Source organism: Salmo trutta, chromosome 21, assembly GCF_901001165.1.
Source record: "Salmo trutta chromosome 21, fSalTru1.1, whole genome shotgun sequence".
Classification (NCBI taxonomy): domain Eukaryota; kingdom Metazoa; phylum Chordata; class Actinopteri; order Salmoniformes; family Salmonidae; genus Salmo; species Salmo trutta.
Window position 1 is genome coordinate 42,263,229 of NC_042977.1, and position 12,498 is coordinate 42,275,726.

Consider the following 12,498-nt stretch of genomic DNA (forward strand, 5'->3'; position numbering starts at 1 on the left):
TGCCTCTTCGTCGATAGACCAGTCGTGGAATTAGTAGGGTTCCAAGTAGCTCTAGGTAGCTAGTAGGCCGTGATTAGCATAATGGGCCTTCAGCGGACGTCGCGCCTGAGGAGCCTGTTGGAATCCTCGGGCAGATTATGTTGGTATTCCAGTCGTAGAGGATCGGCGGGGTTCCGTGCCCCGTACCGGCAGTAGAAGGGGTCCGGATATTGTAGCCCAAGAGTGGGCTTCGGTGGTAGCACAGGAGCCCTGGCCGGGCTAGCTTCAGGCTAATTGGTGCTTGCTCCGGGATGGAAACGCTAGCCAGGAGTAGTCACCCGGGATTGCGGTTAGCTAGTTGCGAAGATCTAGATGAAAATGTTCAGAGTTTGCGTTAGGAATCCGGAGATATGGGGGGAAAAAATAAAAAAGAATAATAGGTCCGTTATGCTCTGGTTTGAGTCACATTGTTCGAACTGGCGAGAGCTTTCCGAGCTAAAGGTTAGCTGACGACCGCTAGCAATGGTTTGCTGACTGATAGCTGGTAGGTAGTTAGCTGGCTAGCTTCATTTGAGGGATTCCAGATCCGAAGTAAATAGAAGTACTTTAGAAAAAAACTGATCCACGCAACATTGTGTGAGGCGGGTTCCAGGAGAGTATTTAGAAGTTGAGGTTTATAAAAATATTTTTAAAAGATATGAGAAGAAAATTATGTAAAAAGATATATACAAGGGACACGACAGCACAAAGACGTCTGACTGCTACGCCATCTTGGATTCGAATATGAGATGAGTAATGTAGGGAATGTAAACAATACATAAAGTGGCATTGTTTAAGTGACTAGTGATACATTTTTTATTATTAATTATTAATGTGGCTAGAGATTGAGTTTGTATGTTGGCAGCAGCCACTCAATGTTAGTGATGGCTGTTTAATAGTCTGACGGCCTTGAGATAGAAGCTGTTTTTCAGTCTCTCGGTCCCAGCTTTGATGCACCTGTACTGACCTCGCCTTCTGGATGATAGTGGGGTGAACAGGCAGTGGCTCGAGTGGTTTGGCCTTCCTGTGACATCAGGTGGTGTAGGTGTCCTGGAGGGCAGGTAGTTTGCCCCCGGTGATGCGTTGTGCAGACCTCACTACCCTCTGGAGAGCCTTACGGTTGTGGGCGGAGCAGTTGCCGTACCAGGCGGTGATACAGCCCGACAGAATGCTCTCGATTGTGCATCTGTAAAAGTTTGTGAGTGTTTTTGGTGACAAGCCAAATTTCTTCAGCCTCCTGAGGTTGAAGAGGCACTGTTGCGCCTTCTTCACCACGCTGTCTGTGTGGGTGGACCATTTCAGTTTGTCCGGCATGTGTACGCCGAGGAACTTAAAACTTTCCACCTTCTCAACTACTCTTCACTTCCAAACGTAATGATTAGAAGACCATATTATGAGGTAATAACCAATGAGACCAAAAGGCAAAGGTCATTATATTATAAACCTGATATTGACATTTAGACATTCTTTGTTCTGTTTGCTGTGTCACATGGTTATTATAGGACCATATAAATCAGATAAAAGTGATTATGAGGTGAATCAGTTTGATTTAGCACCTTGTTGTTAGACTTCATATCTACACGTGTCCCAGTTATCACCAGGTCATGGTTTAAGAGGACAGGATATAAAGGGGACAACTGAGACTCCAAAATAACAGCAGAAATAACCACAAGAAGAGGAAATCGTCATCCAGGAATGAGAATGAAGAGTGTTGTATCTCTGCTGGTGTTGCTGCACTGCTGTCTGTCTGGAGCCCAGGTCCACAAAGACAGAGATGGAGTCAGTGTGAATGAGATCCAGCAGGTTGACTATGAGGACAGAGAGAGCAGAGGGAATGACATTCAGACTGACAAACAGAGAGCTGAAGCTGCATTAACTCACAGCCAGCAAACCTGCCAGCCTGACATCCACACTGTGCTGAGAGAGATGAGCACCATGATGGCAGAGCAGAGAGTTGAGCTGAGACACACAAAGACTGAACTGGGAGCCATGGAGGCCCGACTGAGAGCCAGTGAGAGCCGACTGACAGACAGTGAGAGCCAGGTGGAGGAACTGACCAATTGGAATGAAGGTAAATCAGAATAATCTCCTTCATACCTGTTGTTATTACACAAAGGTCTTAATCTGAGTCTAGGTACAGACCCAAAGTGTATTTTGTACTAATTAAGATGACATCATGAGTTATGAGTCATTTATACTAAATCTCACTGACTTGTTTATTGTTCATGCATCTAATTTCAGCTTCAAGCAGTGAAACTAAACTCCATGGAGACTCGTTCTAACATCACTGAGAGCCATGTTGAAGTTCTGAAGAGAAACAGTCAAGGTAATGGGAGGAATATTAAGTATTAGTTCTGACAGTATTAATATATATATATGGTCTGAATGACTGACCTTATTGATAACATGTCTAATCTACACCAACTAGTGTCCAGTTAGATAAAGTAGTGTTGACTCATCTCTGTCCCACAGACAGGAAGGTGGCTTTCTCAGCTTCACTAGCAGCACCTGGTCAAGGAGGAGACACTGGACCCTTCAACACTGCAATCACCCTGGTCTACAGAAATATCTACTCAAACATTGGCAATGCTTATAACCCCACTACAGGTACATTATATTCATATCATCAGTATTTATAAGTCTGTGTGAAAACATAGTTATTAATAATCCTCTGTCCTCGTATCATCTCTGATGACTGTTTCTATGTGAATGTTGTGTTCTGATACAGGGATCTTCACAGCACCAGTGAGAGGACTCTACCTCTTCAGGTTTTACATCTATGCATGGGCTGATAGTTCAGTTCCTACATCTGCACTCTTGTATAAGAATGGACATCAAATAGCTATTGCACAAGCTGTACATTCTAGTGGTGCCATTAACTCCTCCAATGGAGTGTCACTGCTGCTGGAGGTAGGAGATGTGGTCAACATGCATCTCTCGACTGGGAGAAAGATATTTGATAATGAATATCACCACAGCACGTTCAGTGGTCATCTGCTCTTCACCATGTAGGAGGGTTGGTAAAGTACTACATGATGGGGTGTGTTGTCTTTGTCATGTCAATATTAGGCAACACTTGACGCCCAGCGTCATTACACGGTTATAGCCATGTCATAATATGTCATAACAGGTAACAACATGTCATAACCTGTTATAATATGTTCTTAACACTGTAATGACACGTATATATTGAGACCTGTTGTGCCATATATTGCATTATTTTATGGCTGGTTATGACACCCACAAAAGAGTGTTAAAACCCACTAAACCAGCCACACAATGCAAAACATTCCATTACACCAAAGCCTACTTGTCAACAGTATGTTTATGTTATATTCATTTTTTAATTGACCGTATTAAATGATGGTTGTAAATGCGCACACATTGATGTCAGACATGCCCTGTTGCTGATGAATGGGATGATATAAGGGCATGTACGTGATAGGCCAATCTGGTTTATATGTTTATGATTGTCATAATGCTTCCTGACAGTTTCATAAAGTGTATTTTCTTAGTCCAAGTAAAGTGAGACAGGATGGCCACAATGCTTCATGACAGTGTCATGAAGTGTAATTTCTACAAGTTATTTAAAATATGATGAAATAAAAACATGACTTTAAAGAAGTCATTACAACTACAACGAAGGATTGGAGAAAAAAACGTTCAAACATAATGACACTTCCTGGCAGGGAAAAAACATTATTTGAATAAATGTGGGTTTTGACACTGTTATGTAGGTGTCATAACCAGCCATAAAATAATGCAATATACAGTATGTTACAACAGGTGTAAATATATGGGTCATGACAGGTTATGACAAGTTGAGTCAGCTGTTATGACATATTATGACATGGTTATGACACTGGGTGTCAAGTAAAGTGTTACCAAAATTATAATGTAGCTATAAATTGTGTTGAAAAATGCTGATTTTAGATCATTTATGTCATGCAATTTCTCCTAAAGCCCTAAGAAGACTAGTGAGCACTGTGTTGTGTAATAAAGTACCTGGAAGACTAGTGAACACTGTGTTGTGTAATAAAGTACCTGGAAGACTAGTGAACACTGTGTTGTGTAATAAAGTACCTTGAAGACTAGTGAGCACTGTGTTGTGTAATAAAGTACCTGGAAGACTAGTGAACACTGTGTTGTGTAATAAAGTACCTGGAAGACTAGTGAGCACTGTGTTGTGTAATAAAGTACCTGGAAGACTAGTGAACACTGTGTTGTGTAATAAAGTACCTGGAAGACTAGTGAGCACTGTGTTGTGTAATAAAGTACCTGGAAGACTAGTGAACACTGTGTTGTGTAATAAAGTACCTGGAATACTAGTGAACACTGTGTTGTGTAATAAAGTACCTGGAATACTAGTGAACACTGTGTTGTGTAATAAAGTACCTGGTAGACTAGTGAACACTGTGTTGTGTAGTAAAGCACCTGGAAGACCAGTGAACACTGTGTTGTGTAATAAAGTACCTGGAAGACTAGTGAACACTGTGTTGTGTAATAAAGTATCAAAAGGCAGGAAAGATGACTAATGTAATATATGTTGTCTCTCTCACACACACTTTTGCCCATGTCAGCACTGATACCTTCAACCAAAAGCGAGTACACTGTTCTGCCATACATGCACACAAGGCAAAGTTTGTTCAGGTTATACAGTGGGGGAAAAAAGTATTTGATCCCCTGCTGATTTTGTACGTTTGCCCACTGACAAAGAAAGGATCAGTCTATAATTTTAATGGTAGGTTTATTTGAACAGTGAGAGACAGAATAACAACAAAAATATCCAAAAAACGCATATCAGAAATGTTATAAATTGATTTGCATTTTAATGAGGGAAATAAGTATTTGACACCCTCTCAATCAGAAAGATTTCTGGCTCCCAGGTGTCTTTTATACAGGTAACGAGCTGAGATTGGGAGCACAATCTTAAAGGGAGTGCTCCTAACCGCAGCTTGTTACCTGTAAAAAAGACACCTGTCCACAGAAGCAATCAATCAATCAGATTCCAAACTCTCCACCATGGCCAAGACCAAAGAGCTCTCCAAGGATGTCAGGGACAAGATTGTAGACCTACAGAAGGCTGGAATGGGCTACAAGACCATCGCCAAGCAGCTTGGTGAGAAGGTAACAACATTTGGTGCGATTATTCGCAAATGGAAGAAACACAAAAGAACTGTCAATATCCCTCGGCCTGGGGCTCCATGCAAGATCTCACCTCGTGGAGTTGCAATGATCATGAGAACGGTGAGGAATCAGCCCAGAACTACTCGGGAGGATCTTGTCAATGATCTCAAGGCAGCTGGGACCATAGTCACCAAGAAAACAATTGGTAACACACTACGCCGTGAAGGACTGAAATCCTGCAGTGCCCGCAAGGTCCCCCTGCTCAAGAATACATATACATGCCCGTCTGAAGTTTGCCAATGAACATCTGAATGACTCAGAGGACAACTGGTGAAAGTGTTGTGGTCAGATGAGACCAAAATGGAGCTCTTTGACATCAACTCAACTCGCCGTGTTTGGGAGAGGGGGAATGCTGCCTATGACCCCAAGAACACCATCTCCACCGTCAAACATGGAGGTGTAAACATTATGCTTTGGGGGTGTTTTTCTGCTAAGGGGACAGGACAACTTCACCGCATCAAAGGGACGATGGACGGGGCCATGTACTGTCAAATCTTGGGTGAGAACCTCCTTCCCTCGGCCAGGGCATTGAAAATGGGTCGTGGATGGATATTCCAGCATGACAATGACCCAAAACACACGGCCAAGGCAACAAAGGAGTTGCTCAAGAAGAAGCACATTAAGGTCCTGGAGTGTCCTAGCCAGTCTCCAGACCTTAATCCCATAGAAAATCTGTGGAGGGAGCTGAAGGTTCGAGTTGCCAAACGTCAGCCTCGAAACTTTAATGACTTGGAGAAGATCTGCAAAGAGGAGTGGGACAAAATCCCTCCTGAGATGTGTGCAAACCTGGTGGCCAACTACAAGAAACGTCTGACCTCTGTGATTGCCAACAAGGGTTTTGCCACCAAGTACTAAGTGATGTTTTGCAGAGGGGTCAAATACTTATTTCCTTCATTAAAATGCAAATCATTTTATAACATTTTTGACATGCGTTTTTCTGGATTTTGTTGTTGTTATTCTGTCTCTCACTGTTGAAATAAACCTACTATTAAAATTACAGACTGATAATTTCTTTGTAAGTGGGCAAACGTACAAAATCAGCAGGGGATCAAATACTTTTTTCGCCCACTGTACTTGTTTGTACTATATTTCATTATACTGTAATACTTTAAAATCCTTGGAGAATAAAAGCACCTCCTCCCAGCTGCCCATTGCACTGAGGATAGGAAACTCTGTCACCACCGATAAATCCACTATAATTGAGAATTTCTATAAGCATTTTTCTATGGCTGGCCATGCTTTCCACCTGGCTACCCCTACCCCGGTCAACAGCACTGCACCCCGCACAGCAGCTCACCCAAGCCTTCCCCATTTCCCCTTCTCCCAAATCCAGTCAGCTGATGTTCTGAAAGAGCTGCAAAATCTGGACCCCTACAAATCAGCCGGGCTAGACAATCTGGACCCTTTCTTTCTAAAATTATCTGCCGAAATTGTTGCAACCCCTATTACTAGCCTGTTCAACCTCTCTTTCATGTCGTCTGAGATTCACAAAGATTGGAAAGCAGCTGCGGTCATCCCCCTCTTCAAAGGGGGACACACTCTTGACCCAAACTGCTACAGACCTATATCTATCCTACCCTGCCTCTATAAAGTCTTCGAAAGCCAAGTCAACAAACAGATTACCGACCATTTCGAATCCCACCGCACCTTCTCCGCTATGCTATCTGGTTTCAGAGCTGGTCATGGGTGCACCTCAGCCACGTTCAAGATCCTAAACTATATTTTAACCGCCATCGATAAGAAACAATTCTGTGCAGCCGTATTCATTGACCTGGCCAAGGCTTTCGACTCTGTCAATCACCACATCCTCATCGGCAAACTCAACAGCCTTGGTTTCTCAACTGATTGCCTGGCCTGGTTCACCAACTACTTCTCTGATAGAGTTCAGTGTGTCAAATCGGAGGGCCTGTTGTCCGGGCCTTTGGACACTGTGTTAACTACCCTCCAGACGAGCTTCAATGCCATACAACTCTCCTTCCGTGGCCTCCAACTGCTCTTAAATACAAGTAAAACTAAATGCATGCTCTTCAACCGATCGCTGCCTGCACCTGCCCGCCCGTCCAGCATCACTACTCTGGACGGTTCTGACTTAGAATATGTGGACAACTACAAATACCTAGGTGTCTGGTTAGACTGTAAACTCTCCTTCCAGACTCACATCAAACATCTCCAATCCAAAATTAAATCTAGAATTGGCTTCCTATTTCGCAACAAAGCATCCTTCACTCATGCTGCCAAACATACCCTCGTAAAACTGACCATCCTACCGATCCTAGACTTCGCGATGTCATTTAAAAAATAGCCTCCAATACCCTACTCAATAAATTGGATGCAGTCTATCACAGTGCCATCCATTTTTTCACTAAAGCCCCATATACTACCCACCACTGCGACCTGTACGCTCTCATTGGCTGGCCCTCGCTTCATACTCGTCGTCAAAAGCACTGGGTACAGGTCATCTACAAGCCCCTCCTAGGTAAAGTTCCCCCTTATCTCAGCTCGCTGGTCACCATAGCAGCACCCACCTGTAGCACGCATTCCAGCAGGTATATCTCTCTGGTCACCCCCAAAGCCAATTCCTCCTTCGGCCGCCTATCCTTCCAGTTCTCGGGTGCCAATGACTGGAACGAACTACAAAAATCTCTGAAACTGGAAACACTTACCTTCCTCACTAGCTTTAAGCACCAGCTGTCAGAGCAGCTCACAGATTACTGCACCTGTACATAGCCCGTCTATAATTTAGCCCAAACAACTACCTCTTCCTGTCACGAATCCCACCGAAGGTGGCTCCCCTGCCTGTTCGGGCGACGCTCGGTGGTCGTCGTCGCCGGCCTACTAGCCACCGCTGATCCCTTTTTCCTTTTCTCTTTGTTTAGTCTTATTGGTTGCACCTGTTCCCTGTTATGTTTCTTGATTTGTGTTTTATTTAAGCCTGTTTAGCCTGCCCAGGTTTGTGCGGGATTATTTCGCTGTCGTGTTTTTTTGGATGTGCTGGCTGACGACTTATTTTCTCTCCGGACTGTGTTTTGGGTTGGTCTATTGTTTTACGCGCCCTGCTGTTTTGGCGTGACCGGTTTGTGCCGGAGATAATAAAGACGTTGAACTTACACTCTGCTCTCTGCGCCTGACTCCAACCACCACTCCTAGTGTACCGTGACACTTCCCCTACTGTATTTATTTATTTTGCTCCTTTGCACCCCATTATTTCTATTTCGCACTACCATTCCAGTGTTTTACTTGCTATATTGTATTTACTTTGCCAGCATGGCCCTTTTTGCCTTTACCTCCCTTATCTCACCTCATTTGCTCACTTTGTATATAGACTTATTTTTCTACTATATTATTGACTGTATGTTTGTTTTACTCCATGTGTAACTCTGTGTTGTTGTATTTGTCGAACTGCTTTGCTTTATCTTGGCCAGGTCGCAAATATAAATGAGAACTTGTTCTCAACTAGCCTACCTGGATAAATAAAGGTGAAATAAATAAATCAATAAAATATGAGGTTTTGCTGTGACAGCACATTTCTACTTGACCTTTGATGGCTAATATGATTAAATAATGCTTATACTTGCATAACTAAATTAGGTAGATCATTTTAATCTCCCTAGAACACGTATATTATCATCTTTGTTCTGTATGCTGTGTCACATGGTTATTATAGGACCACAGAAATCATATAAAATAATCATGAGGTGAATCAGTTTGATTTATCACCTTGTTGTTAGACTTCATATCTACACGTGTCCCAGTTATCACCAGGTCATGGTTTAAGAGGACAGGGGAGCTGCGGTGAACAGCAATCTTCAAGTCTTTCCACAGATTTTCAGTGGGTTTCAGGTCTGGGCTGGCTGGGATACTCAAGGACTTTCACATTCTTGTTCTGAAGCCATTCCAATGTTTGTTTGCTGTATGCTGGGATCATTGTCCTGTTGGAATATCAATCTTTGCCCAAGTCTAAGGTCGTTTGCACTCTGAAGCAAGTTATTATCAAGGATTTACCTGTATTTGGCTCCATTCATTGTTCCCTCTATCCTTACCAGTTTCCCTGATACTGAAAAGCATCTCCTATAGCATGATGCTGCCACCACCATGCTTCACGGTAGGGATGGTGTTAGACGGGTGCTGAGCTGTGCCTGGTTATCTCCAGACATAGTACTTTGCATTCAGGCCAAATAGATTGGTGAAGTGCTGTAGAGACTGTTCTCCTTCTGTCAGGTTTTCCCATCTCAACCAAGGAACTTTGTATTTCTGTCAGATTGGTCAATGGGTTCTTGGTCTCTTACCCGGTTGCTCAGTTTGGTCAGAAGGCCAGCTCTAGGCAGAGTCTGGAATGTTCCATATTTGTCCTATTGATGGAGATCACTGTGCTCTTGGAAACATTTAACACTCTAGAAATTGTTTTATTGTCTTCACCAGATATATGTCTTATCACAATTCTATCTCAGAGATCTCCAGACAGTTCCTTGGACTTCATGGTATAGTTTCTTCTCTGACATGCACTGTCAACTGTGGGACCTTATATAGACAGGTGTGTTTCTTTCTAAATCATGTCCAAACAATTGAATTGGCCGCAGGTGGACTCCAATCAAGTTGTAATTACATCTCAAGGGTGTTTAAAGGAAATTAGATGCACCTGAGCTCAATTTGGTGTATCATAGCAAAAGGGTGTGAATGCTTATGTAAATTACAAATGTATGTATTTCAGTTTCAATGAATTTGCAATAGTGTCAAACATCTTTTCACTTTGCCATTATGGCGTATTGCATGTAGATGGGTGAGGGAAATCCATTTTGAATTCACGCTGTAACACAACAACATGTGGAATAAGTCAAGGGGTATGAGTACTTTCTGAAGGCACTGTATCTGTGCTGGAACTTTTTAGTAACATTGTCTTAGCATTGGAAGCTCTCCATTTGCTCTCTAATAGTTTAAACTAAGGTAGTTGTCAATGTGAAAAGTAGGTGAAATAAAAATACAAGAAATACATAGGGGATCACGTGACCCTAGAACGAGATGGCCGCATGAACTCAGAGCTACGCACAAGTCATTTCCAATTTGTAATCTTACCTTCACTTTAAGTTGAACCCCGTTAGCTTTAGTCAAAAAAAACATTACATGTGAATTTTTTCGCCCTTATTCTCCCCAATTTTGTCATTTACAATTACGATCTTGTCTCGTGGCTGCATCTCCCCAATATGTGACATTTTTACCTGGACTCTAGCAATAGCCGCAGAAAAAGCCTCCAAGAAACAGCTAGCGCCTATTCCAAATCAAATCAAAGTTTATTTGTCACGTGCGCCGAATACAACAGGTGTAGACCTTACAGTGAAATGCTTACTTACAGGCTCTAACCAATAGTGCAAAAAAGGTAGTAGGTGAACAATAGGTAAGTAAAGAAATAAAAACACAAGTAAAAAGACAGTGAAAAATAGCAGAAGCGAGGCTATAAAAGTAGCGAGGCTACATACAGACACCGGTTAGGCAGGCTGATTGAGGTAGTATGTACAGTTGTAGCAAAAAGTCTTGAGAATCACAGAAATATTAATTTCCACAAAGTTTGCTGCTTCAGTGTCTTTAGATATTTTTGTCAGATGTTACAATGGAATACTTAAGTATAATTACAAGCATTTCAGAAGTGTCAAAGGCTTTTATTGACAATTACATGAAGTTGATGCAAAGAGTCAATATTTGCAGTGTTGACCCTTCTTTTTCAAGACCTCTGCAATCCGCCCTGGCATGCTGTCAATGAACTTCTGGACCACATTCTGACTGATGGCAGCCCATTCTTGCATAGTCAATGCTTGGAGTTTGTCAGAATTTGTGGGGTTTTGTTGTCCACCTGCGTCTTGAGGATTGACCACAAGTTCTCAATGGGATTAAGGTCTGGGGAGTTTTCTGGCCATGGACCCAAAATATCAATGTTTTGTTGCCCGAGCCACTTAGTTATCACTTTTTCCTTATGGCAAGATGCTCCATCATGCTGGAAAAGGCATTGTTTGTCACCAAACTGTTCCTGGATGTTTGGGAGGAGTTGCTCTCGGAGGATACGTTGGTACCATTCTTTATTCATGGCTGTGTTCTTAGGCAAAATTGTGAGTGAGCCCACTCCCTTGGCTGAGAAACAACCCCACACATGAATGGTCTAGGGATGCTTTACTGTTGGCATGACACAGGAGTGATGGTAGCGCTCACCTTGTCTTCTCCGGACAAGCTTTTTTCCGGATGCCCCAAACAATAGGAAAGGGGATTCATCAGAGAGAATAACTTTACCCCAGTCCTCAGCAGTCCAATCCCTGTACCTTTTGCAGAATATCAGTCTGTCCCTGATGTTTTTCCTGGAGAGAAGTGGCTTCTTTGCTGCCCTTCTTGACACCAGGCCATCCTCCAAAAGTCTTTGCCTCACTGTGCGTGCAGATGCACTCACACCTGCCTGCTGCCATTCCCGAGCAAGCTCTGTACTGGTGGTGCCCCGATCCCGCAGCTGAATCAACTTTAGGAGATGGTCCTGGCTCTTGCTGGACTTCCTGAAGCCTTCTTCACAACAATTGTACCGCTCTCCTTGAAGTTCTTGATGATCCGATAAATGGTTGATTTAGGTGCAATCTTACTGGCAGCAATATCCTTGCCTGTGAAGCCCTTTTTGTGCAAAGCAATGATGACGGCACGTGTTTCCTTGCAGGTAACCATGGCTGACAGAGGAAGAACAATGATTCCAAGCACCACCCTCCTTTTGAAGCTTCCAGTCTGTTATTCGAACTCAATCAGCATGACAGAGTTGATCTCCAGTCTTGTCCTCGTCAACACTCACATCTGTGTTAACGAGAGAATCACTGACATGATGTCAGCTGGTCCTTTTGTGGCAGGGCTGAAGTGCAGTGGAAATGTTTCTTTGCGGATTCAGTTCATTTGCATGGCAAAGAGGGACTTTGCAATTAATTGCAACTTCTCTGATCACTCTTCATAACATTCTGGAGCATATGCAAATTGCCATCATACAAACTGAGGCAGCAGACTTTGTGAAAATTAATATTTGTGTCATTCTCAAAACTTTTGGTCACGACTGTACATGTAGATTTGGTTAAAGTTACTATGCATATATGATGAACAGAGAGTAGCAGTAGCATTAAAGACGGGTTGGCGGGTGGTGGGTGGTGGGTGGTGGGTGGTGGGACACAATGCAGATAGCCCAGTTAGCCAATGTGCGGGAGCACTGGTTGGTCGTGGCAATTGATCTAGTATGTACATGAATGTATAGTTAAAGTGACTATGCACATATGATAAAAAGAAAGT

At 42.9% G+C, this 12,498-nt stretch overlaps 2 protein-coding genes across 2 annotated transcripts in view; both read left to right on the forward strand.

The window, feature by feature from the left end:
• The first annotated feature begins 1,598 nt into the window (after positions 1-1,598).
• On the forward strand, positions 1,599-4,156 carry LOC115157479 (complement C1q-like protein 2). The gene is made up of 4 exons (XM_029705757.1): positions 1,599-2,089; positions 2,260-2,344; positions 2,491-2,625; positions 2,747-4,156. The coding sequence occupies exons 1-4, from the start codon at positions 2,084-2,086 to the stop codon at positions 3,028-3,030; spliced, it is 510 nt and encodes a 169-aa protein (XP_029561617.1). The 5' UTR covers positions 1,599-2,083; the 3' UTR covers positions 3,031-4,156.
• Positions 3,054-12,498, forward strand: part of LOC115156469 (uncharacterized) — a 39,815-nt gene continuing 30,370 nt past the window's right edge. The window contains exons 1-2 of the mRNA XM_029703890.1: positions 3,054-3,058; positions 4,109-4,416. Of these exons, the coding sequence (XP_029559750.1) occupies positions 3,054-3,058; positions 4,109-4,416 (313 nt within the window). The remainder of the gene's footprint in view (positions 3,059-4,108; positions 4,417-12,498) is intronic.

What these genes read in the sequence shown, in the direction of transcription:
- LOC115157479 (XM_029705757.1), top strand. An exon ending in TCTGAAGAGAAACAGTCAAG is followed by an intron (nt 2,345 to 2,490) that starts GTAATGGGAGGA and finishes TCTGTCCCACAG; the next exon opens with ACAGGAAGGTGGCTTTCTCA. An exon ending in TGCTTATAACCCCACTACAG is followed by an intron (nt 2,626 to 2,746) that starts GTACATTATATT and finishes GTTCTGATACAG; the next exon opens with GGATCTTCACAGCACCAGTG.